The sequence below is a fragment of the Pipistrellus kuhlii genome, unplaced genomic scaffold, assembly GCF_014108245.1.
Source record: "Pipistrellus kuhlii isolate mPipKuh1 unplaced genomic scaffold, mPipKuh1.p scaffold_m20_p_19, whole genome shotgun sequence".
In the NCBI taxonomy this organism is placed as follows: domain Eukaryota; kingdom Metazoa; phylum Chordata; class Mammalia; order Chiroptera; family Vespertilionidae; genus Pipistrellus; species Pipistrellus kuhlii.
In genome coordinates this window covers 8,989,280-9,016,824 of record NW_023425504.1, presented here as the reverse complement: position 1 = coordinate 9,016,824, position 27,545 = coordinate 8,989,280, and the positions used below count along the sequence as shown (strand labels likewise).

The following is a 27,545-nucleotide window of genomic DNA, read 5'->3' as shown; positions in this document are numbered from 1 at the left end:
TGTTTCCCCCCCTGAATATTCTCAAAGTTATCTATTTTCTCCTCTGTTGTGGAATTCACCCCTTCTCACTTTTCTACTCCCACATTTATCCTCTCCCTCTAGACCTGCACCATTTTATATGGTAGCTACTAGCCACACGAAGCTATTTAAATATAAATTAATTAAAATTAAATTAAAAGTTGTTTTTCAATTGACCTAGCCACATTTCAAGTTCTTAAAAGCCACATGTGACTACTATATGGCACAGCAAAGACAGAGAAAATTTCCATCATCACAGAAAGTTTACTGGGTAGCAATTTTCAATAGGGTCCTCTGATTTCTTTCCTATCCCATGGATCATCAACAATAGCAACAACTACCCTACAAGTGACCCTTCTACCCTTGTAGCTAGCTACAAGTCTCTAAATGCTGCCAAACTTTTAGAATGAGAATTTGCTTTTACCCCTACATTCCTTCTCTAGTCCTTTGCAATTTGACTCATGTATCTTCTTTGCAGAAATAAAGCCACCAAAGACTTTTGGTGCATCCTACACCATTTTTTCTAGTTATCATCCTCCTAAAATTACTTCTCTCTAACCTGTTTCTCCCACCTTTGGTACCTGGCACATAATCATTGCTGAATAAATGTTGGTTAGCTGAGACAATGAACTTTCCTCCTTGATCACTTAGTCCTCCAGGATCCATCATGCAACTCACTCCTGTTTCAAAGGCCCAGTCTTCTGCTTTTTTTTTTTTTTTTTTTTTTTTTTTTTTTTTTTTTTTTTTGTCAGCCCTTCTCTGACTAGCTCATCTTCTCTCCTTCACCTTTAACTACTAGTATTTGCTTTTTTGAAATGGGTCTTGATGCCCTGTCTCAAGATGCTAATTTCTCAGAAACAGACTTGTAGATACAGAGAACAGACTGATGGTTGCCAGAGGGAAGGGGGTGGAAAAACTGGGTGAAAAATGTGAAGAGATTGAGAACTACAGGTTGGTAGTTACAAAATAGCCATTGGAATGTAAAGTACAGCATAGGAAATATGGTCAATAATCTTATATAATAAAAGGCTAATATGCAAATAGATTGAACGGCAGAACAACTGGTAGCTATGACATGCACTGATCACCAGGGGGAAGACACTTAATGCAGGAGCTGGCCCCTGGTAGTCAGTGCGCTCCCACAGGAGGACCGCTACTCAGCCAGAAGCTGGGCTCGCCAGCAGGCTCATGGCTGTGGCAGTGGCGGGAGCCGTCCTGCCTCCAAGGCAGTGCTAAGGACCCCTCAGGGATCAGGGAGCAGGCCTAAGTTGGCAGGTGGACATCACCCGAGGAGTCCCGGACTATAAGAAAGTGCAGGCCAGGCTGAGCCTCCCCACAACCCCAGCCCCAGTGCACAAATGTCATGCACCAGTCCTCTAGTATTTTAATAACTATGGTGCGAGATGGGTACTGGAAATATCAGGAGGAACACTTTGTAAAGTATATGATTGTCTAACCACTATGCTGTACACCTGAAACATGCCAGTTAATTCCCTTGTGAACAGTCAGAGATTTAAGGGGGCAGGAACAAAGACTGTAAAATGGAAGATATGAGAAAGCTCTGGCCAAAGGAACATTTTCTATATAATAATTCTGCTACAGTCTCTCTTATGACTAGTTTCAATGTTGAAGAACAGAATAGTAGTTTTTTTCCTAATCATTTCTTCTTTATTTTTTTTCCCTTTTTGTTTGGAGGGAGGAGTGTGTTAGTAACCTCCAAACTGCCTCTTCATAGCAAATTACACAACAGTTGTAGATCAAAACAAAAAGCCAGCCACTTGCACAAAAGCAATAGTAATGCAATAAGACCACAGAAAATTACACCCTGGTGCTTTGTGAAGAAAGTTGACAGGACAACACATCCTTCCCTTCTTAAAATGAAAGCATGAAATACACTCTAACCTTTAACAGCATATGATGTCTATAACTATGTGAAGGAAAGTCAGAATTTTTTTTCTCCCTTTATTTTTCTTTTAGCAGAAACATCGTTCTGCTGATTAGAAAGCTAAAAAAGTGAATTGGGAGAAATATGAAACTCATTCAAGTAAAGAAAAATTAAAGTAATGCAGACAACACAGTGTAAGATGCTTGACTCTGTTACACTTAACTTAAAAACTACCAGGTCTTTCCCATCTGGTGTGGTTCAGTGGTTGAACATCGATCTATGAACCAGGAGGTCACGGTTCGATTCCCAGTCAGGGCACATGCCCAGGTTGTGGGCTTGATCTCCAGTGGGGAGTGTGCAGGAGGCAGCCAATCAATGATTCTCTCTCATCACTGATGTTTCTTTCTCTCCCTTCCTCTCTTTTCCTCTCTGAAAATAATAAAAAATATATTTAAAACAAAAACTACCAGGTCCTGACCAGTGTTCCTCCACCCTGCACCACACCTGCTCTATTGAGATATAGTTGAAAAATAAAAGTGTAATATATTTAAAATGCACATCATGATAATTTGATTATATATACACTACTGGTCAGGTGCACGTAATTTGTGCATGGAGGGGGGATTCCCTCAGCCAGCCTGCGCTCTCTTGAAATCTGGGGCCACTGACTCCTAGCCACTCACCTGCCTGCCTGATTGCCCCCAACTGCCTCTGCCGGCCTGATCTTGCCCCCAACTGCTCTTCCCTGCAGGCTGATCTTGCCCCCAACTGCCCTCCTCTGCCAGCCAATTTGGTTCTGATGATCAGTTTTTATGCAAGTCAGCACCAAAAGCTCCACCTCCTAGGCAGCCATTGGCTCCTCACAGTTGACCCAGATTTGGTTCTGATTGGCCAGTTTCTATGCCAGTCAGCATCAAAAGCTCTGCCTTCTAGGAAGCCATTGGCTCCTCACACTTCACCCAAATTTGGTTCTGATTGGTTGGTTTCTATGCCAGTCAGTATCTCTGGCCTATCAACAGGGCCTGATCGGAAAGGCAGGGCTGATCAGCAGCCCTGGTGGAGGCCTAGAGAGAAATGGGGGTGTTGCTGCTGACCAGACTGGGAGAGAAAGAAAAAGGCAAATGCTGATCAAAAGTTGCCACAAAGGATCAGTCCTGCTTCTCTCTTCAGGCCTCTCTCTGGCCCTGATTCGCAGCCCCCTCAGCATTCAGTGCTGGGATGCCACACCTGCAACAGAAGCAGTCAGCACTTGGTTGCCACAGCAACCCAGGGCAGACTGCAGGACCAACTTCCAGTTGGTGGAGCCTCAGTTGTTAGTGGTCATTATGACTAGGGGTTTTTATATATTAGGACTAGAGGCCCAATGCACAAATTTGTGCACAGGTGGGATCCCTTAGCCTGGCCAGTGATTGGAGTCCGATCAGGGCCTTCTTGCCCAGTCCCAATTGGGGCCTATGGGGGCCAGACAGCCAGTGAGGGACCATGGGAGGGCTCCAGGGTGTATCTGGCCCTCTTGTCCAGTCCCAATTGGCCAGACCCCAGCAGCAGCAAGCTAACTTACCAGTTGGAGCATCTGCCCCTGGTGGTCAGTGCACATCATAGTGATTGGTCGAGTGGTCAACTGAAAGGTCGGACACTTAGCATATTACGTACGCTTTTATTATATAGGATAAGTGAAATGATTACCACTATCAAGTTAATGAACACATCCATTACCTCACATAGCTACTTTTTTTTTACACAACACTGTTATTAACTGTAGTTACCAAGATGTTTATTAGATTCTCACAATTTATTTATATTCTAACTGGAAGTTTGAGCCCTCTGTCCAATCTCCCATTTCCTCTACCTACCAGCCCCCTGGCCGTCATGAGTTAATACTCTTTCTATGAGTCTTACTTTTATTTTTTTAGATTACACATATAATTATTTGTCCACAATACAATATTTGTCTTTCTGTTTCCCAACCAATATTCTTGAAATGTCATTCAACACCCAAAACCTATGTGACACTAAGAACACTGGAGAAATTTTACTGAACAGATGTGGGCCATCCCAAAACTCAGTGATCTTTGAGAGCTAAAATATCAAGACATTTTTTTCATAATGATTTATAAGAAATTTGCTTATAACAGAAAAACAAGAGAAGGCTTTCAGTTATACACAAGGTAATCAAAGTAGCAAAAATATCCTCCAGAGTGGGCATTTACCAGGCAATTTGGGTTAAAATAATATAAAAGGCAGATTGTTTTGCCCAGTACATCTGCCTTTCTTGCACTTGAAGAAAATTGGCAGATGAAACTTCTAGAAACAAAGAAAGGAAGGAAGGAAGGGAGAGAGAGAGAGAGAGAGAGAGAGAGAGAGAGAGAGGAGAGAGAGAGAGAGAGAGAGAGAGAGAGAGAGAGAGGAGAGAGAGAGAGAGAAGAAATGAAGGAAGGGAGCCTCCTTTCCCACAGCCTTCTGCCAAACAGATTCTGTTGCTAGGTAAACATAAGCCACCAACAATTTATGTACCCATATATATATATAGCAAATTATAGCTGAGAGGAAGCCTGCTAGTTTATGAAACAGATGGTAGATTTATGTTGTAGCCCAAGAAAAACAGGGTTTTGCCACAAAGAGCCACTGCAAGTCTCTCTGACAATTTCCTAGCCTAATAAACACTATTGCTTTTTATACTGTGAAGTAGAAGAGTGGAATCACATAGAAAAGAAGAGTTAAAAGGAATGACAAAAGTGATGCTCTTTGAGAGGTGGAATTATTGGTTTTAAACTTTGTTTTTAAATAAGCAATAGCAAAATACATAAATAAGTAAATAAATAAATGATAGCAGCAGAAAGTAAACCAACACAGCTAGTAATATACCCTGAGACTTGCCATCTGGGTTGAAGTTAGATTTAATAAACCCAGCTATATCAATTCCACGATAACATTTAATGAAGGCAAATCTCTGTAACTAGAAAATATATCCATGTTTATTAAATTTTTTAAAAGAAGTTTCATCAACTGAAGGCCCTTGCAACTCTTATTTCTCATCCAAACTAAACTGGTATTTGTTTAATAAGAAACCGGTTCACAACTGGATTTCAACTGCTCCAGCACATAAAGGAACAAACTGTTGAACCACACTCAGATCCACACTGACATCTGCAGGTAGTTGAAGCAGGACTTATAGGAATTGTTTTCTAGACACCAGACTATCAAACCAGACATCACAGTAGTATACAAACATAAAACACAACATTTAATACCCTGAATGACAATTTATTTATTTTTAAAAATACTATCAAAGTGTAAGCACTTTCATAGATTAAAATATTGCACATAGTATATGAGCTCAATTATGTAGGAAAAAATGTAACTATTTCTGCCTGGTGTAATTGTGGTGGTTTTATTTTCACTTAAATGTTTTCCTTCTATTTTCTGTTGCTTTTTATATATTCTCAAATGAGCATATAGTACTTTTACAATAAGTAATGTAAAGCATGCTACCTAAGTTTTAACTTCAAACCCTAGTTGTCCCAATTCAACTTGTATTAACATTCATCAAAGCCTTTTAACAGCACCCTGCAAAATGCTGCTTTACTGTAGTAAACCACTGCTATGCAGCATGTTTATTTATATAGATTATCAAAACTTCTAAACACACAAAAATAAGGATAAAACCGATTTGTAGCAGACTCAAGCTACTCTAGTCTAAGATATGATTTTTCTCTAGTGCCTTTCAATTGAGAAATATTTTTAAAGTAACATTTCTTAAATCAATCTATAATTACAGTAGTAGAGAAAATAGGATCTACTACCATGAGGCTCCTTTTACAATGACTGTATGGGAGACCGTTTGTCTTTCTGGACTTGCAAAATCAAGAGACTCATTCAAATTCTGAGGTAAAAAAAAAAAATCAATGTTTGAAGAAGGCTTTATTTTACCTGTTAAAAATTAGGTATAATTGTAAAATCCTCCAGGATTTCTACTGGTAGAATAAAAAGTACAACTGCATAAAGGCTCCTTAAGAAATTCAATCAATGAGCTCTCATAAAAATTTAGTCTCCCCAACTTATAAGTGTGTTACATTTCTAATGCTTATTAATTTTTTTTTTGGGGGGGGTGCCAAGTAGTAGGGTTCCAAGTTAATTTACAAAATAAAGCTAAAATCTAAAATACTCTATGTTTGCAACGAAACTGTAGAATGAAGTTTTAGCAATAAAATAAAACAAATGTTGGGATGCTTTTAACAACAAATTATTTTTCAGTTTTCATGTTTTGGTGCATGAGAAAATAACTATAGAAAGATAAGAAAGTGGGACATTTTCAAGCACTTTAGATAGTAACTAATTGCTCTTTAAATCTTGCAGCTTATCTTGTTTTTGTTTTATGCTTAAGGGTTGTACTTAAGGTTTTACTTTACTTAATAAATGGACATGGAATGATAATTTGGGAGAAAAATTAAGAGAGTGATTTTACTATGGAAACTGGCTAAGAATTGACACAGAAGGGGAAAGGGAACTAAAGAAAACATGGATGTAGAGTCTACATTGTAGACGATACTTTTTGTTTCCACTTCATTCATTCATTCATTCAGTTATGAAATATATTTTATAAATAAATTATCTTTATTGTTGGAAGTATTACAGATGTCCCTTTTAAAAATATATGTATTTTATTTATTTTTAAATATATTTTATTGATTTTTTACAGAGAGAAAGGGAGAGGAATAGAGAGAAACATCGATGAGAGAGAAACATCGACCAGCATGTGCCCGCAACCAAGGTACATGCCCTTGACTAGAATCGAACCCGGGACCTTTCAGTCCACAGGCTGGCACTCTATCCACTGAGCCAAACCAGTTTCGGCCAGATATCCCTTTTTTTGTTTGTTTTTTTTTCCCATTGACCCCCGCCAGCCCGCACCAGCCCCTCCCAGGCCTTCGCCACACTATTTTGTGTGTCTATGGGCTATACATATATGCATACAGGTTCCAAATCCACACTCTGCACTCCTTACCTTCCTTCTGAAATTCATCAGTTCATTTTTTGGTGTGTGTGTGTGTGTGTGTGTGTGTGTGTGTGTGTGTGTTTTAACCTTAATTGTTGAAATTAATACATATGTCTCCCTTTCCCCCTACCCCCCACTACCCCTTCTAGCCCGCCTTCATCCCCTACTATAAGTATTCACCAACCTATTGTCTGTGTCCATGGGCTATGCATATATGCATATAAGTTCTTTTTAAATATATATATTTTTATTGATTTCAGAAAGAAAGGAGAGGGAGAGAGAGAGAAATCATTGATTGGATGCTTCTCACATGCCCCCCACTGGAGATCAAGCCTACAACCTGAGCATGTGCACTGACCCAGAATCGAACCATGACCTCCTGGTTCATAGGTCAACACTCAACCACTTAGCCATGCCTGCCAGGCTGTATACAAGTTCTTTGGTTGACCTCTTCCCACCCATCCACCCTCCAGATCCCCAGCCCCCTCCCTCACCTTCCTGCTGAAATTCATCAATCTGTTTCATGCTTCTCTGTCTCTGGATCTATTTTGTTCATCAGTTTATTTTGTTCATTAGATTCCACATATCAGTGAGATTATGCGATATTTTTCTTTCTATGATATATGTATTTTAAAATATTATTTGTTAAATTTGTTATAACAGGATACTTCATATAACTCTCATAAATGGAAAATCTGTGTCATGTGTCACAAACAAAAGACACATATTAGGTATATATTAAAAATATTAGCTAAAAGTGGAAACTCCTCATGTGTTTCCTCAGGAATTGTGTGGAAGAAGCTTGATGCTCCTCCTAGAGGGCAGAGTGTGTGTGGCTTTCTTCCCACTCCTTCTATAGGTTAACACTCCCTGATGATATTCCTTCAGCTCCCTCTATTGGTTAGAGAGAATAACTCCACAATTATTCAACAAACTTTATTGAGCTACTATTATGTTTCAGATACAGTGCTGGCTGTTGAGAATACAGAGCAGAAAATGAGAAAATTATTATATGTAATGAACAAAGATTGGGAAAGAAGGAAAAGAGGAAGCTAGAAAATTTGGACATAGATTCCTTTTGTCCAAAGTAGGCAGGTCTCAGTGACCCAAGCTAGAAGCTTGTCTATAAGGTCTATATTCTGACCTTACTTAGCTTTGGAGCTCTAACCACTCCTTTAGTCAGAAGAGATAGTAACCCCTCATTTACTTAAGCCTCTGCAATCTCACTTTTACCCCTTTTACTTCACCAAAGGTACACATATGAAAGGCTCTAGGGACCTCCTAATTATCAGAATCAGAAGGAGTTTTCAGTCCTCACCTTAAGTGACCCTGGCAATGACTCCCTCCTTAGCTTCACTGATATAGGTAGCTGCTTTCCCCAGTTTCCTCCTGCCACCTCATCTCTCCTTCAGCTTCCTTTTAAATGTTGGTGTTTGTCAGGATTTTGTCCTTAACCCACTTCTCCATACAACCTCCCTGCTTATGTCTACACACATAGGCACAAAGATTTCTACCTACACAAGCTAAAACTCTCAAATTCTAAAAGACCACAGCCTATTTCTTTCTCCAGATTCATTGTTTTTCATTTATTGACTTAACATTTGTTAATCCAGCCTCATTTTCCATAATTGTCAAATTACTGTGTTTCTGTGAGAGTGATTTGGTCTCTTCTTGTCTGTATCCAATTTCCCCTTACCTGATTCCCACCTCCACCCAAAAGTTTGCTCTTCAAGATTCAGCTTCAGTGCTACTTCTTCTGGTAAGCATTTTAGAAGCACAGCACAGCCTATTTTTGGTGCTCCCCCTTTGTATTCACCCAGCACGCTCAAAGTGGTGCTTTCAATGGTCTGTGTATTTCTGTTTATTCCACTACACTTGTCTTCTTAAAGGCATGAACTTAATCTGCACTTATAGTTCCCAGCACAGGGCTCAATAAATATGTTAACTTGATAAACAGTCTAAGAAATCCCTTGTAAACTATAGCATAGGGAATATAGTCAATAATATTGTAATAACTCTGTATGGTGTCAGGTGAATACTGACAATATTGGAAGGAACGCTTTGTGAAGTTTATGATTGTCTAACCACTGTATACCTGAAACTAATATAAAATAATATTGAATGTAAACTGTAATAAAAAATTGTCCAAAAAAGAGGGGAAAAATTCCCTGAACTGTGAACAGTTGAACACAAAGGAAGAGGAGGTTGTTGGTGGTATAAGCTAGGGCTGTTTAACACTTGAGTATTCAGATACTTTTCCCTTTCCCTTCATAGAGGCAGCCAGGGCTGGTGGGGTTAGAGGGGCATGAGAGTCAGAGCCAAAGAGATGGTTGGGCTAACAAGGCCACCAGGATGTCAGGGCTGGAAATTGATTACACACAGGAGAAATGACCAATTATTTGGAGGACAAAGGGAACCAGGTCTGTCACTAGCTGAGAATGGAATTATAGGGTAGATGCTAGGATGAACCCTATGCTAGAGGTATGAATTTGAATTCATGATTTTTAATAGATGAACAGATATAAATATGTGTGGATCTATGCTGAGAAGTCCTTTAAACCATGATGCCCACCCCCATTCCCAGTGGCAATGATTATACCAGTGCCTAGCCTACACTTTGATTTTGAAATATCTTTCTCATTAAAGGAAATCAGGGCTCCTTAGAGAAATGGCTGATCCTGGGGCTGGGGCAAGATCTTATGCCAGAAAGTAAAACACTCTCAAAAAATCATAGAAATTTGTCAACAGGATAAGGGAGCTGGCATGGAGGAGCACTCACCCTCCAAATCTGGGAGGTGAATATCAATAATATTATAACATGGTAATAGATTAAACCCCATTGACTAAAATAGGAGTCTATGAGTCTACATTGATTTAAATAAATGGTAGAGAAGGGAATTTTCTTTACAGTAGAATGCTAATTAATAACTGTATTCAAGGGGGGGCAATGTTAAAATATGTAAACAGATAATAATTTAATTTAAAATTTTTTTAAAAAAATAACTGTTTTCAAAATGATAGGATTAGGTAGCCATCATAAATACCAGCAGGGAAGAAAGATCAGTGGATACTACTAGTAGTAAATGAAAGTTTCATAAGAAAACAAGGTAAGTAATACTCTTAAAGTATCTCTATACAAAATATTTTATTATTTTCAAAGGGAAAACACTAACTGTTCAGTGGAATAACGTGGTAGACACTAATTTAACTAAAGGATCAAAGTTATCATTACCAGTAATAGGACAGTGACAGCATGTGCCTCCTGCAATGATATATTGAGAACACAGCATCGCTTATGTGGTATTCCTGCCCAAAATAAAAAACCTGAATTTAAACATTAGTCAAACCTAAATTAAGGGACATTTCTCACAATATCTGACCAGCACTTTTCAGAAATATGAAGGTCACCAAAGATAAAGAAAGATCGGGGAACTTCCAGATTGAGGGAAACCACACACATAATGATTAAATGTAACATATAATACTGGCTTAAATCCTGGGCCAGATAAAATATTTCTTTTCCTTTAACTTAAAGAATGTTATTGGGACCATAGGAAAAATTTGAAAGGGGTCTGAAGATTAAATGGTATCAAAGTTAACCTCCTAATTTTGAAAGCTGTAATGTGGTATATAGAATGTCCAAGTCTTGAGGAAATTTTCACTGACACATTTAAGAATAACAGGGCATATCATGCCTGTAACTGTTGGTTCAGGGGAAAAAATGTGTGTACATACACATACACACATTAGATATATAGATGGATGCATACATACAAGAATTGAGAGAGAGAAGGGGGGGGAAATGATAAAACAAATATGGTTAAATATCAACAAATGAGAAACCTGGGTGAAGGATATACTGGAGTTCTTTGGGCTAGTTATACAACTTTTCTTTAAGTGTGAAATAAAACAGTTAATATATTTTTAAAATACTGAAAAGAAAACTGTGTGCTTGTAACCTGAGTCATACAAAAAGGCTTTTATTTTTTACCTGTCTACTCCTCCATCAAGTTCCAAAAAAACAATTTAGTTTTATGAATATGTAAAAAATAAACAAGATAAAATAAATTGAAAACAAGTATGAAATCCATGTGACCTTGGCAAGAACATTCTAAATTGCCAAATTCTATAAAATGTTCTTGAAAATTTGACAGGTTATGAGGAGAGATTTTTTTTTTTTTTTGGAGGGGGGGAGAAACAATCCAAACTTCAATATAGTCATTAGTTCCTTTGTGCTCCTGATACCCTTTTATTCAAAACTTGATCACAATTAGTCACAGAGAATGTAATACTGGACTATGGAGGCAGAAAATCATTATTAATAAGAAGAAAATAAATACACTTTAAAATTTGTACAGAATTTTATGCATGTGTACACACTTTATTAAATTTGCATTTAAGATATACACAAGGTCATCATTTCACAAAATTTCCCATTATTTCAAAAGCAGTTATCATGAAATACAATGATTACATAAGTCAGCCAAGCAAAAAGAGCATCACCTATAGGATTTTCTTACCTTATCATCTCTTGTACTTATTTTCAAATAGAAGCTTGAAATATGATATAATATAGAATAGGAAGAGATCACTTTAATATATAATAATGATCACTTTTCAAATATTAAATTTTATATAAAAATAAAGGGGTACTCTTAACCAAGCTAATCTGAAGATTAGCATGTCTATCTTTTATTTATCTCAAAACAATCCCTGCAGAAAGTTAACTTTCTAGTTCATTTAAACAATAAAGTTAACCATCCTGCTTCCTAGTTCTCATACCATTGGAACAATTTCATTTTCCTGCCCTAATCCTACCCCACCACTGAATTTGAAAAATAAATATCATATTCCAAAGGTTACTTCTTAAGAGTTCTAGATTAGAGCCAATAAATGGCCAAAAGTGTCCCTTTAAGGCAAGAAGACAGGAGAGTGAATGTGGATAAGTATCCTGTAAGATAAGCCATCGCTCAATATGATATAGGCAGAAACATCTGAACATGATTCTTTCACAAACAGAATAAATACACTGAATGCCACAGAAATAATGTTTCTTTAAAATGGCATACTAGAGAAAAATCTTCATAATATACACATTTATGTTAGGTTGAAGGATTATGGCCTTTGCACAGGTGAAAGCAATAAGAGAAATAAAACCATTAATGGTTGTTATTACTATTTAAAATAAACAACGCATCTGATGCTATAACAGAACTACTTATTGATAGCTAAGTGATGCTCTCTTACAATTCAAAGAGAATATGTTTCCCTTCAAGCCACACAGTATTCTAGCCTGTGAGTACCTGCAAAGTGCAACATCTTCCTTCAAGATTCAAGGATCTTTGCCTTCAAAACACACAAGTGCAGTAGTTTTTGTTTCTTACATACATTCAAAAATGGAATACTATGATCCTAGCAGGGAAATTTGCATATTAAATACACACTATCCACCCACGATATATGAACATTAAAAGAAATCTACCATGACATACATTTTTACACAATTTTAAATAATAAATAACACAACAATAGACTACACTCGAGTTTTTAAAATAGCTCCATTCAGGATTTACCTTTTAAAATTTAACTTCTGGCATCACAGACTATCATTAACAATGTTCACAGCTCAAACAGCTTCTTAAAAAGCAGAATTCACAACAACATTGATTTTTTTCAGCTCATAGATATTAAATTGCCTTGCTCTAAGGCAGCATGAACAAGAACTGGATTCTGATTCTGGTGGCAACACAATGACCAAAACACAGTCGGCAGCACCACTCATCACATGACAAAACAAAAGAATCCAATGTCACAAAAGTAATCAGAAAAAAAGCAGCAATCAAAACAGTATGTGGCAGTCACATAAAGCTCCCTTTTCTACGTACCTTATGATATACATCTTTACAGCACAGCACTGTACCCCAAGGCATCTCAGGCCTCATAATACTACCCAAGGCAAGCTGTCAAGCTTCAGGTATGCTTTCTAGACAGTAGTTTGTGGGTAAATAATATTATTCATTCATTTGAAGGTGCTCCACACATCTGGTCAAGTCAGGAATTTCTTCTCCTTGATAACAACACCTAGAAATATTAATAATATTTTATATATTTCTTAAGGCAACAGAATTGGGGAGAAAAATAGCAACTGTGGTAGCTGAGTCATAGGAACTTGTGTGGTGACTACTCCAGGCATCCTATAAATTCATTTACACTCAGCGCTAAAATTAATCCTCACGTCATACACTCTAACATCAAAGAAACGATATGGGTAGTAATGAAAGCAACTATGTGTTGTTGTTTTTTGTTCTGTGAGAAATGACAAGTAAGCAGCTCCAACAGGAAAAGGAAACAAAACAATGTGCTTTAAACTGATGCAGAACAATAAAAAAATTGATATAATGAAAAGCTACTCATCTATTGTGAAATATATTTGAAACTATGTAGCCAACAGAGGACAAAAAAATTGTCAAGCAAAAGAGAATTTCTGATCTACTCTAGGTGTCATATAACTGCTGGGAAAAGGAACCATTATAAAAATACCTATCAGTAAAAAAAACAAAAAAACAAAAACGTATCAGGGCTTTCCTTAAACATATTTGAGATTTAGTCCCTAGATCCAAAATGTGAGAGAGAGAGTCACTATTCTCACAAAATTGAACTTTAGAGAAGAGAGATGCCAAGAAAAGAATGGTGTCAAAATAGTTTAAATATGTAATACTTTAATCCTCATTATGGATCAAAGTTCTCTGTGTTCCTCTCACTGAATGATTTATGTAGGAAACAGCAGCTAAAACACTGAATCAGAAATGGGTAAATCACTTGGGTGAGAAATCATCCATCAAGATGAATGGAGGGCATGAATTGGAACATGCCACTGGAGACTCTGCAGTCATGCTGCCTATAGCCAGTGAATCTGAGGATAAGCCATTGCTGCTACTGCTCCTACTCTGTCATCCAAAGTATCTGAACTAAAGACAAAGCATAAAGAATTATAAGCAGATGAATCTATAAGGTTAAAAGTAAACATAGCATGCAAAAACATAGTTTCAAGAACTCGTGAATTAGTACAGCATTTGTAAATAATAAAAAGCAAAAAAAGCAATAGCAAATGAACTACATCATTCAGATACCTGTGAAAGTAAGATACTCGAGGTTCCCTATCATTTTAGTGCTCTCCAGGAGGCGCCAGAATGTCAATAAGCCTTCCTCTTGACAAGTCACAATTTTAGTGAGGTTGTTCCCTTACCTTCAGCTAAAGAGATTTCTACCTTATATTTATCTTCTTACCTTCCCATCAGTCTCACAGTAGAAGGAAATGGTTACTCATTGAAGTACCTACCCTGAGCTGTGTGAAGTATTCTATCAAACAGTGCTATATGGTCCTTCTACTCCAGAACCAAGCCTTTCAACTGCACTACATTTTACCACTTCCCCACTCCCAAAAGGACTTTAATTCAAGCACATTTTTTCTAATTTTCCCCATTATTTGCCTTTCATATTCTTCTCATTTTATGAAATTCCTATACTGTTTCCTCTCTTCTTGCTTTCAAAACCCAAAGGTCTCTCTACCACCTCTAAAATACTCCTTTCTTTGACCCCTTCTATTACTATCCAGTTAAGCTTCTAAAAGGAATGCCCTCTATAGCCCAGCTGGTGTGGCTCAGTGACTGAGCACTGACCTTTGAACCAGGAGGTCACGGTTGAATTCCAGCCGGGGTATGGGGCATATACAAAGTTGTTGGCTTGATCCCCAGTGTGGAGCGTGCACGAGGTAGCCAATCAATGATTCTCTCTCATTATTGATGTTTCTCTCTCTCTCTCCCTCTCCCTTCCTCTCAGAGATCAATATTTTTTTTAAATGAAAGGAATGCTCTATATTCACAGACCCAATACCTTCACAGTCCATTTGTCTCTTTAATCTTGACAACTGGCTTCTGCTCCTACCCTCCCACTAAAACTCCTTATCTGGGGCATCAAGAGCCTCTATAGCCCAGCACAGGGATACTTTACCCAATCAGCCCAAACCCTCATGCCTCCCAACAATCAGCCTGGCCTTCCTCATAAATCTGCCTTCATATTTCAGCATTCACAATTAAGAGCCTTCACCATTTGCCATCAGGCTGCCTTTCCAGCTTTGATTCCCATCAATCTAAAATATAAGCTCTATGCTCTATATTTAGCTCAAATTCACTAATTCATTTATTTATTTTTAAACAATTTTTAAAATATGTATTTTATTGATTTTTTTACAGAGAGGAAGAGAGAGGGATAGAGAGTTAGAAACATTGATGAGAGAGAGTCATCGATCAGCTGCCTCCTGCACACCCCCCACTGGGGATGTGCCCGCAACCAAGGTATATGCCCTTGACCGGAATCAAACCCGGGACCCTTGAGTCCGCAGGCCGACGCTCTATACACTGAGCCAAACCGGTTTTGGCTCACTAATTCATTTATTCTAATATTACTGAGTTCCTGCCAAGTTCAGGAATTATGCTAGATATTAGAAAACAATGGTATATAAGACAACCATTGTTCCTGCCCTCATCAAATTTACAGAACAGGGCAGAATACAGACATTGAAATAATTATGCTAATAAACATATAATTATAATCTGTGATCAAAGTAATAAAAGAAAGATACAAGGGGCTATGAGAGTATATAACATGGGAAACCTGATCTAATTTAAAGAAACAGGAAGGAACAAGGCTCCCTAAAAGTGATATTTGAGCTGTCATCTGAAAGATGAGTAGGCATGAATGAGGTAAGGTTTGGGAGGAAGCAAAGATAGTTCTAGAAGCCAAAAGCAGGCTAGTGTGGCTGTCATATAGACAGTAAGAAGAACATGAGAAACAAAGCTGGAGAGGTAGTCAGGCAGTTTTAGCTATTATATGGAAATACTTTTTATTTTTGTTTTGTTTTTTTAATATATTTTATTGATTTTGTACAGAGAGGAAGGGAGAGAGATAGAGAGCTAAAAACATCGATGAGAGAGAGAGTCCATCGACCAGTTGCCTCTTGCACACCCCCTACTGGGGATATGCCCGCAACCAAGGTACATGCCCTTGACCGGAATCGAACCCGGGACCTTTCAGTCCCCAAGCCGACGCTCTACCATTGAGCCAAACCGGTTTCGGTTACTTTTTATTTTTGAAAAAGAAAGCATAGAATTAGAGAAGGAATTATGAATCAGAAAATAAAAGTTCTAATTTAAATCTGGTCATTAGCTCCTTTGAAAAAGCCCATCCTGATCTAATGTGTTCTAAGGTTAAAGATTATGAGCCTTTAATATTATCATTTTTATGAATTTCTAAGTTAATATATTTCCAGTATTAAGTAACCTGTGGTATATTTGGAAGTTTCTGGGCCCTATATCACCTCCAATGAAATATAACTTCCCACCCACGCTGCTTCTCTACTCTTCTATTTTATCTTCAAAATGTAATTTCTTTCTATTGCCACTGGATTTTTTTAGGTGGAGACAGAATATAAACAGGCTTCAGAATAGTAAAAATTAAAATGGAAATGGTATATTCCATAGTACTCCTACTCTATGCTCACTGCTGTCAAATGCATCATTAATAATACCACTTTTAAGAAAGAAGTTTGGATAATTTAGCTGGCTCAGATATTTTTTCAACCAACAGGCAAAACAGGTCTAAAATATGAATTATTCAAACTACTGAAAGAAAGTTGCACAGATAATCTAAGACATTGGAAAATCAAAACACCTTTATATTTGCTTTGGAATATATGTGATATTTTCCTTCTGCAGGATTTGGCCTAGACTAATATTAAAATAAATTTATTTTCCTAAAGTACATATTGGCTGGGCAGCTGACGGACATGCTCTGTGGTAGTTGGAAGGAATAAACAGGCTTGGATTAAAATTTGGCTACCAAGCAAATAATCTGAATATAAATAAAGACTTTCTTATTCCAACCAACAGACTTATGGTGAGCCCTAGGTTAAAAGATTCCATTTGTAACAAGACCTGCTGCTTAGGTGAATCTTTTATTCATTCAAAACACGGAAGATGTGGGTGATGAACACACAGTGCAATATACAGAAGATGAGTTATAGAATTGTACACTTGAAACCTATAAAATTATATTAACCAATGTCACTCCAATAAATTTAATGTAAAAACCACAGAACATGCAGAGAAATCTGTCATCTAACACTATTGATTACCTTAAGAGAAATAAGCTAATGGGAAATTTACCAAGAAAAAAAGAAATCTGAACATTTCATATCTTTTCAAGAATTTTTCCTCTATTATTAAAAATAAACATATGTAAAATTTTGATTAACAGAAAAACAGCATACTTATATTTAGTCACCAAAGCAATTCAGATTCAGAATTTAATAAACCATTAACTATATATTTTCACCAAGTTAAAAATCTACTTTCTGTTCTAGCCGAAACCAGTTTGGCTCAATGGATAAAGCGTCGGCTTGGGGACTGAAAGGTCCCGGGTTCGATTCCGGTCAAGGGCATGTACCTTGGTTGCGGGCATATCCCCAGTGGGGGGAGTGTGCAAGAGGCAGCTGATCGATGACTCTCATCGATGTTTCTAACTCTGTATCTCTCTCCCTTCCTCTCCGTACAAAATCAATAAAATATATTAAAATAAATAAATAAATAAATATAAAAATATATATAAATAGATCTGGCATAACTGTATTGATATCGGACAAGGTAGGCTTTCATTAAAAAAAAAAGAATCTACTTTCTGTTCTAATTAATCTGGCACTACTACAGATGGTCAGAAAGCACAGACTACAAGTCACAAATTACTCATTGTCAGTATATCTGCATAAAGCAAGATTTATGTTATATTTTAATCTATAGATTAGGAAATAAAAGTGATTTTCACAGTATCTGCTATTAAACTTCTACCAGGGCTTCCAAAAGCAAAAAAGTATGGTCCAATTTGAGTTTTTCTCTTCTTTTTTTCCTAGCTTAAAGTCTGATGGAGCCAGACAATAGCAAGAAAGCAAAGGATCTACATAATTCAAACTGAACATAGGAGTACATGAATCAAAAGAGAACTAATTCAGCCCTAGCCAGTTTGGCTCAGTGGACAGAGCGTGGGCCTGCAGACTGAAAGGTCCTGGGTTCAATTCCAGTCAAGGGCATGCACCTCGGTTTGCAGGCTCCTCCCCAGTCTGGGCCCTGGTTGGTGCTCTTGCAAGAGGCAACCAATCGATGTGTTTCTCTCATATTGATATTTCTCTCTGTCTTTCCCTCTCTCTTCTGCTCTCTCTAAAAATCAATGGAAAAATATTCTTGAATGAGATTGGAGAGAGAGAGAGAGAGAGAGAGAGAGAGAGAGAGAGAGAGAGAGAGAGAGAGAGAGAACTAATTAATTCCAACCACTGAACATAATGTTGAGGCAATATGTATCTGAACCACACAACCAAAAATACTTATGACTATGAAAGTAACTTCCTCTGTCTAAAAAAACTAAGGGTGAAATTGTAAAAGAATCATTAAAACATTTAAACAACAAAACTAGGATGTCTGTTGGGACACGTACTCTCACCCCATCTGGTTGAGCCACTTTGCCTTATCTAGTCAATAAATTGGGTTCAATCAGATTGATGAACAGACAGGTAAGTGCACTAAAAATTAGCCACAGCCTTATCAAGTTCAGCAGATATTGAAATAAGGAAAGATAATAGGGTATCCTTACCTCTTGATGTGAGTTAAACTGGCCCATAGGGCATTTTCTCTAGTCTCTACTATTTTACCTTAGTAAAGCCCAAGATTATCTTCCCATATAACCTCTAAATTCTTAAGATTATACATTTAAATATGATAATTTTCAGTCACCTTGGGAACAAGAGTTTAAAAGTATCTGCACAGATGTCTAAGTTGCTCACATAAACATGTTCAAAGTATATGTATACATTTTTGTTAATAAATAAATCATAGCCCTAACCAGTTTGGCTCAGTGGATAGAGCATAGTAGGTCTTCGGACTAAAGGGTCCCAGGTTCGATTCCAGTCAAGGGCATGTACCTTGGTTGTGGGCACATCCCCAGCAGGAGGTGTTGCAGGAGGCAGCTGATTGATATTTCCCTCTCATCAATGTTTCTAATTATCCCTCTCCTTTCCACTCTAAAAAATCAATAAAATATATATTTTTTAAAATAAATTATTATTAAACTTTATTCTTGGGCCCTAGCTGATTTGGCTCAGTGGATAAAGCATTAACCCATGGGCTGAAGGGTCCTGGGTTTGATTCCAGTCAAGGGCATATATCTTGGTTGCAGGCTGCATCCTGACCCTTGTCAGGGCACCTGTAGCAGGCAACCAATCAATGCCTCTCTCACATCGATGTGTGTGTGTGTGTGTGTGTGTGTGTGTGTGTGTGTGTGTCTCCCCCTCTCTTTAAAAAATCAATGGAGTCCTAGCTGGTTTTGCTCAGTGAATAGAGCATTGACCTGTGGACTGAATGGTTTGAATCCATACTCATATAATGGGCTCAATCCCCAGTAGGGGACATTCAAGAAGTGGCCAACCAATGATTCTCTCTCATCATTAATGTATCTATCTCTCTCTTCCTCTCCATTCCTCTGAAATCAATAAAAATATATTTTATAAAAATCAATGGAAAAATACCTGAGTTGAGGATCAACAAAAAATAAAATATATAAAATAATTAAATAACCTTACTCTTGGTATATCACACATTCACTATAAAATTATCTTTTCATGACACATATAACATTAAAAATAATGCTAAAATCTTTAAAATTAATCTAATAAAAATGTTAAAATCATAAAGGTTAAATTAGCAGTCACATTAAAACTGAAATTTCATTGACTTTTTCCTTTTCTGTTGGAGAAATAGACTACCACTTAATCTTGACTAGCAGCCCTGAAAATTCCTTTTTTTTCTTTTGTTAATATATATTTTTATATATTTCAGAGAGGAAGAAAGAAAGAGACAGAAACATCAATGATGAGAGAGAATCATTGATCAATTGCCTCTTGCATGCCCCACTAGTGAATTGAGCCTGCAACCTAGGCTTGTGCCCTTACCTGGAATCAAACCGTGACCTCCTATTTCATGGGTTGTGACACTCAACTACAGAACCATGCCAGCCAGGCAAATTCCTTAATTTTCATGCCACGGACTTATTCCCCCAAAATAAGGAACAGAACATGAGTTCCCACCATTAAAAAAAAAAATCAAAGCACCATACAAAGAAATGTGTACTTAAAACTCTTGATGTTCATGAAGACTAAATGCAAAATGGCATAATTCCTGTCTTGTGGTAACAAAGTTCCCCAGATTTTATTATCAGAGATTTCAGAATTTTCTTTTAGTAAAAAATATGATATAAAGAATAGTCTTAGTATTTCTTTGGGTGGCAGTTGGCACACTGGACACTAATTCCAGATGGGTGCATATTCAAATTTCACATTTAATTTCTATTTCAAAGATGTCAGATTTTAAAGGTTATTTATCTAGTACCGCGGCTCGCAAGCTATAGGCAGCTCTTTGACCCCTTGAGTGTTCTAACACCACTTCTTCAAAATAGACTCGCCCAGGCCAAAAACCGACTTCTGTGCATGGGCCACAAAGCTTCAATCACACTGTAAATGCACACCTGCACGTGGTATTTTGTGGAGGAGCGACACTCAAGGAGCCAAAGAGCCACAGGTGGCTCACAAGCTGCGGTTTGCCAACCACTGATCTAGTATATAAACTTAAAAGTGTTAAAGCCCATCTTTTATTTGCAGGGTAGGTCAAGAAATTAACTATAACAGTTTAAATGATCATTTACTAATGGTCTGATAATTTTTCTATTCCCTAAATGGTATAAAAATTGTTTCATTGGTTTCATTGTCAAGTAGATTGCTATCTATGGCAATAAAAACCAGAACACAGCTACTTCCTGTCTTTCTCCCCATTTCTAGAAATATGTATATCTGATCAATGAAAATACATTAAAGAGAGAGAAAAAAAAGTTTCTGCAAAGGCAGGATCCAATTTTTACATATCAGGAATAACTCATATTTAAAATCTCTTAGCTATAGACAAATGTCAACAATATTATTATACAAGGTGTCCCAAAAACTTAGTGAAATGTTAAGTTTTAATATCCTTGGAAGTCCAGATGCGACAAACTTACTAAAAATGTCCTTTAAATTTTTAATTGCTTAAATATATATATGAAACTTAATTTTGTGAATTTTGAGTAATAGGTTTCTTTTTAACATATCATTTGAGCCATATATTGGCTTCTAAGCATTCTATGAGTGGCCGTGAATAAAGCAAATCTCTCCAGTATGAGGGAACATTTTTTGTGTTTATGGATCAAAAGTGCCCTTTATCATCAATGTTCCCAGGACTCACATTGCCAGTCACAGGTCCTCAGAGAATGGAAGTAGAGGCAACAGAAATAGAAACATCACAACAGCCATCATAATCTAAAGCTTAGGTTGCTCCTTAGAGGAATAAAGGACTGGACAAGAGAAGAGAACTTTTGGTAAATACCATGCCTTCTCTTTCCTTTCTTATTTATTTACATGAATCTGTTTTATGGCAACTTCCACAATCAGTCTATGGCAATATTTTTAATAAGTCACCTCACCCTGTCTGTACGTTTTTAGCTTGGCAAAAACCTTTCATGTCTTTTACCTAACTTGGTTACTTGGTCAGTAACTGGGTAAGCAAATCTATTTATAATGCCATGTGCCTATATTAAAACATACTTTACCATAAAAGTGATATGTAGTTTCCACTAAGTATAGAGTTACATCTGCTAGTTATCTTGACAAGCTTTAGAGGTTTTCTCTTTTTGATCGTCTACATACCTGGAAAGGCACTCTGTACCAAAATTAGCACACTGAATGACCAAGGACAGACAGAGATGAGAGAGAAGAAAAACTGTGGGGCTGAAAATAGCTGGAACAATCTAAAAGGCATCTGTTCCAAGGTTAGAAGAGTGCTGATCAACAAGTCTAATAAACTAGAAAAATTCAACTTCCTAGTCAACTAGAAGTACAAGTTATCTTCCACAAAACATGAAATAAGTGATCTAGAAAGAAGGAATCATTAATTAACACTCATACCTTATAAGTGGCTTACACAATTCTTCCATTTAAAGGATACAAGTCTTTTAAAGTGAATGCCCTTGTGGACTCTTAAAAAAAGATCCTCACATTCTACCATGTGACAACACAGAGGATGGTTGTCCATACACCAGGAATTGGGCTCTCACCAGACACTAAATCTACCATTACCTAGATGTTAGACTTCCCAGCCATCAAAACTATTAGAAATAAATGTTTGTTGTTTAAGCCAGTTTGCTGCTAAACTGATTTTTCAACAGCAGCCCAAATGGACTAACATAAATTGAACTCAAATTATTCCTAAGATTAAAAATGGCAGCAGAGTAGGAGGACGCTGCATGGACATGCTCCCAGGAACAAGCTAGAATTACAACTGAAATACGGAAAGGCTTTCTGAATAATCAATGGAAAACTCAAAAGAGAGAACTCTGATACCCAAGGACTGAAGGTGGAGACCACATAGCGATTGGTAGGAGGGGCAGAGGCACAAAGGGGCTGGCCAGGCACCCACAGATAGCAACTGAAGTCCCAGAGAGATATCTCAGCTTGTGTGTGTTGGGGGGGGGGGGGGGGAGATGCCACTAAGAACTCTGGGATCTAATCCCAAAGCTAGCTCCCCAGCAGAGAGCACCAAACTGAGGAGGGTACCCACATAACATCTAGCTGTGAAAAGCAGTGGGGTGCTGTCTGCCAGGGAGTGGCAGCTGAAAGTTCAGGCATCCTCTTAAAGGGCCAATACACAAAAATTCCCTGTGGAGCCACCTACCCTGTGCTCTAGCAGAGGGAGGGTAAAGTGGACTGGAGCTGAGAGAGCAGAACTCAGGACTGGGGACTCAGGGGATAGAGCTCAGAAGGTAGACACCCCAAGTTTCTTGGGCTGAGTCATTCCCTAACATAGCACAGGACATCTTTCCCATGTAGACATTTGCCTTGCCTGGGGGGAAGGCAGTCAACACACCCTATTGGAAAACACCTTGCCCTGAGGCCACTTAAGAGATTAAAAGTAACAATTAGCCTCCAGGCAGAAGCAATTGTCACACACTGCTGAAAAAAACTCTTGCCATGCCTGAGGACGATTGCCTAGGGGCAATTCAAGTCAGAATTCTATTAGTCTGTAGACAGAGGTGGTCTCTGGAGGTTTTGAGTCCTAGCCTGATCCAATCAGATAAGAAATTTATCTGAAACAGAGTTCAGAGTAATGATGTTAAAAATGCTCAACAGTATGAAAAAAAGATATAGTTAACTATGACAAAAGAATAGTCTGAGGTAAAGAATGACATAACACAAATAAAGAACACATTGGAAGAAATACACAGCAGATTATGGGAAGGTGAGGATTGAATCAGTGAATTAGAAGACAGAGTGGAAAATATCACTCAATTAGAGAACCAAAAAGAAAAAACAGGAGGACAGCTTAAGGGAGCTGTGGGACAATGTGAAACGTAACAATATTAGAATAGTAGGTGAGTCTGAAGAGGCAGAAAGGGAGAATGGCATAGAGAATGTGTTTGAAGAAATAATGGTAGAAAACTTCCCTAAATTGGTAAAGGAAAAAGTCACACAAGTTCAGAAGTCACAGAGAACCCTAAACAAGAGGAACCCAAACAGACTCATGCCCAGACACATCATAAGTAAAATGCCAAATATTAAAGACAAAGAGAAAATCTTAAAGGCAGCAAGAGAAAAGAAAACTGTTGCCTACAAAGGAGTTCCCAGAAGGCTGACACCTGATTTCTCATCAGAAACTCTATAGGCCAGAAGGGAATGGCATGAAGTACTTAAGGTAATAGAAAGCAAGGATCTGAGACCAAGATTACTATATACAGCAAGGCTATCATTCAAAATAGATGGTCAAATAACTTCCCAGACAAAAAAAAAAGGGGGGGGGGCACTAAAGGAGTTCATCACCACTAAGCCAGCATTGCAAGAAATGCTAAAGGGATTGCTGTAAGGGATTGCTGAGAAGAAACAGAGAGAGAAACCTAGCCAAACAGAATTAAAATGGCTATAAATAAGTACCTCTCAATAATAACCCTAAATGTAAATGGATTAAATGCTCCAATTAAAAGGTGTAGGATAGATGAATGGATACAAAAACATGACCCAACTATATGCTGTCTACAAGTGACCCACCTCAAAATAAAAGACACACCAGGATGAAAGTGATGGGTGGGGAAAAATTTCCATGCAAATGAAAAAGAAAAAAAAGCTAGAGTAGCAATACTCACATCGACAAAATAGACTTTAAAAACATCATGCTAAGCGAAATAACGCAGTTGGAGAAAGATAAATATGATATGATCTCACTCATTTATGGAATATAATGAACAACATAAACTGAAGAATAAAATTAGAGCTAGAGGGGTAAAATATACTAGAATATAATAGAAGTAATCCTGTTATTTGAAGATTTTTAATGTTTCCTACAACTGTTGTGATGGCATACTAGGTTAGTACAGTTTCAGTAACATTATTATACTTAAAGTCCTTTTATTCTTGAAATATTAATATTTATTGCATGTAATATTATATGTAAGCTCACTTTTCTTTTTTTCTAAATGTATTTTATTGATTTTTTACAGAGAGGAAGGGAGAGGGATAGAGAGCTAGAAACATTGATGAGAGAGAAATATCAACCAGCTGCCTCCTGAACATCCCCTACCGGGAATGTGCCTGCAACCAATGTACATACCCTTGACCGGAATTGAATCTGGGACCTTTCAGTCCGCAGGCAGACGCTCTATCCACTGAGCCAAACTGGTTTCAGAAAGGTCACTTTTCTTAAATAATTGGTTTATTGCATGTAACATTATCATATTTAAAATCATTTTTCTTGAAATTAAAAAAAAAAACTGAGGGGAAAAAAGATCCTCAGACATAAAACTTAGGAAAGAGGAAGTTCTGAAAGGCAGTACACAATCATGTTTAGAACATGGATGTTCAGTGAGTTGATTCAAATGTACTTAAAACTTTCAAATTATCCCAGCCAGTGTTCCTCAGTGGTTGAGCATCAACCTATAAACTAAGAGGTAATGGTTCCATTCCCAGTCAGAGCAAATGCCTGGAGTTTCAGGCTTGGTCCCCAGGGAGGGGGGGGGGGGGCGGCGCATGCAGGAGGCAGCAAATCAATGATTCTCTCTTATCATTGATGTTTCTATCTCTGTCCCTTCCTCTCTAAAATCAATAAAGATATATTTTTTAAAAGGATATAATACAAAATACAGGCAGATCAGCTATAATCAGTGTTCCATTACCAAGAAATCCAGAAACTCTCATACCATCCAGCTATTGACACTCTACCACACCTAGCATCTACTGAGAGAGGCTGACTTAACAGGAGCTAGGAATGAAGGTGGAGGTGCCAAAAGATACACACTTCCAAAAATGTACTCATGACTTTCAAATGATCTGCTTTTTCACATTATCTATACCTCTGAGAGATTTCCCCTCTATGGAGCATGGATAAAAAGCTGAATATATGCCCTCATTGATTTGGTTCAGTGGGTAGAGTGTTGGCCTGCGGACTGAAGGGTCCTAAGTTCAATTCCAGTCAAGGGCACATACCTGGGTTGCAGGCTTGATCTCGGGTAGGTAGGGGATGTGGGGGAGGCAGCCGAACAATGATTCTCTCTCATCATTGATGCCTCTCTCTCTCTCCCTCTCCCTTCTTCTCTAAAATCAATAAAATATATTTTTTAAAAGCTGAATATATTTTGAATGATCCCAATATATTTTTGATGTGACTCTTGAAATAGATCATATCCTAATATCCTTTTGATTTTATTTCATTTTTTACCATGAACTGAGTTCAGACAAGTGTGCATTTTCCGAAGGCAGAATACTGGTAGAGCCTTGGAAGAGCCTCTTAGGCTGGCTTTCGGACTCCATTTCACCTAAAACAAAAAGAGAGAATAGTACTGTAAACAATTTTACAGGCTCAGTGCTAAAATAGGATGATCTCTGATTAACCAAAGCTGAGCATACTTCTTGAAGCTGTTACTTGAAAGATATTTTCCATGTGTTTAACTAGAAGAAATATACTTCCACGTAATCTCAACCAAAAAGTTAACAGCCCTAAAGAAAACCTCATTTATATGTACCATGCTACTAATATAGTCATGTTACTTAATAGTAGAGTCGGACACTGATTGCATCAGGTAAAACGAATCAAGGCTAACCACAGCAGAAATAAAGTATCTCCAAATAGCTGAAATTCACAGCAAGTAATAATTTATGCCAGATGATTAGTAAGGATTTGATATGTTTTAATATCAGAACATTTCCTGATTTGAATTCAAATGGGTTAAAAAGTATTAAGTCTTCCCCTGGCCAGCGTGGCTCACTTGGTTTGATTCCTGATCAGAGCACAGGCCTGGGTTGTGGGTTTAGTCCCCAGTCAGGGTTCATGAGATATGGCCAATTAAAGTTTCTCTCTCACATCAATATTTCTCTCTCCCTTCCTCTCTCTGAAATATCAATTTTTAAAAAAGTATTCAATCTGATAACGAGTATATAAATCAAAGGTTGCTTTAGCCTCCTTAGTGAAAATGAAGGTAAAAATACAGTCACAGATTGCATAATGATGTTTTGGTCAATGATGGCCTGCATGTAAGATGGTGGTACCATCCTATATAATAAAAGGCTAACATGAAAATTATCCCCTCTGGAGTTCCACTGAGAGACTGGGAATTTGATTGCTTGCTTTGACGTATGTTGACCACCAGGGGGTGGCACAGAAAATGGAGAGTGACCAGTGGCAGAAGCAGGGGTGCTGAGGGAGTGAGGGAAAGAGGAGGTGGGAAGGCTGGGAGGTGGGGAACCTGATGGGCCCTGATCACAGGCCAGGCCTAGGGACCTTACCTGTGCATGAATTTCCTGCCAAGGGCCTCTAGTAAGATTATAATGGAGCCATCATAAGGTCATAGCACAACACATTCCTCATGTGTTTGTGGTGATGCTGGTATAAACAAACCTCCTGCACTTCCAGTCATAAAAGTACAGCACATAAAATTATGTACCATACATAATACTTGACAATGATAATGAACAACTATGTTACTGGCTTATGTATTTACTATACAATACTTGTTATCATTATTTTAGAGTGTATTCTTTTTATTTATAAAAAAAAAAAAGTTTGCTGGCACACTCTCCTTCCCAAAACCACGCCCATTCCTTTCCCTTTACTCTTTTTCCCTTTAGCATGCATCTCCTACACTCTAAGGAACCCTACAAGACTTGCAACCAGGTGAGTAATGGACAGCAGCAGCTTGTCCCAGGCTAACCCCCAGAACCTATCTCCAAGGCCCCCTTTTCTGATTTTCTAGAGAGCCAAATCAACTGCGCTTAGTACTTCTTCTATCCTAAGCCCTTCCTTCTATCAGTGTTCCAGCTTTAATAAACATACTCTTAATAATGTTTTTAAAAGTTTGCTGTAAGCCCTAACCAGTTTGGCTCAGTGGATAGAGCGTCAGCCTGCGGACTGAAGGGTCCCAGGTTCGATTCTGGTCAAGGGCATGTACCTTGGTTGCGGGCACATCCCCAGTGGGGAGTGT

At 37.8% G+C, this 27,545-nt stretch overlaps 1 protein-coding gene and 1 pseudogene across 10 annotated transcripts in view; both read right to left on the bottom strand.

Annotated features, from left to right (window-relative positions):
- Window positions 1–11,256: 11,256 nt before the first annotated feature.
- PABIR2 (PABIR family member 2) overlaps window positions 11,257–27,545 on the bottom strand; it is a 30,123-nt gene continuing 13,834 nt past the window's right edge. For 4 of the 10 annotated variants that reach the window (XM_036443361.2, XM_036443363.2, XM_036443360.2 and 1 more), the window contains exons 9-11: window positions 25,787–25,883; window positions 20,794–20,806; window positions 12,988–13,846 (exon numbers count right to left, since the gene is read on the bottom strand). In XM_036443361.2, coding sequence (XP_036299254.1) covers window positions 13,715–13,846; window positions 20,794–20,806; window positions 25,787–25,883 — 242 coding nt within the window. In that variant the 3' untranslated portion in view covers window positions 12,988–13,714. The other 6 variants (XM_036443356.2, XM_036443358.2, XM_036443355.2 and 3 more) reach the window with 2 other exon arrangements.
- Window positions 19,743–19,869, bottom strand: LOC118722253 (annotated as a pseudogene).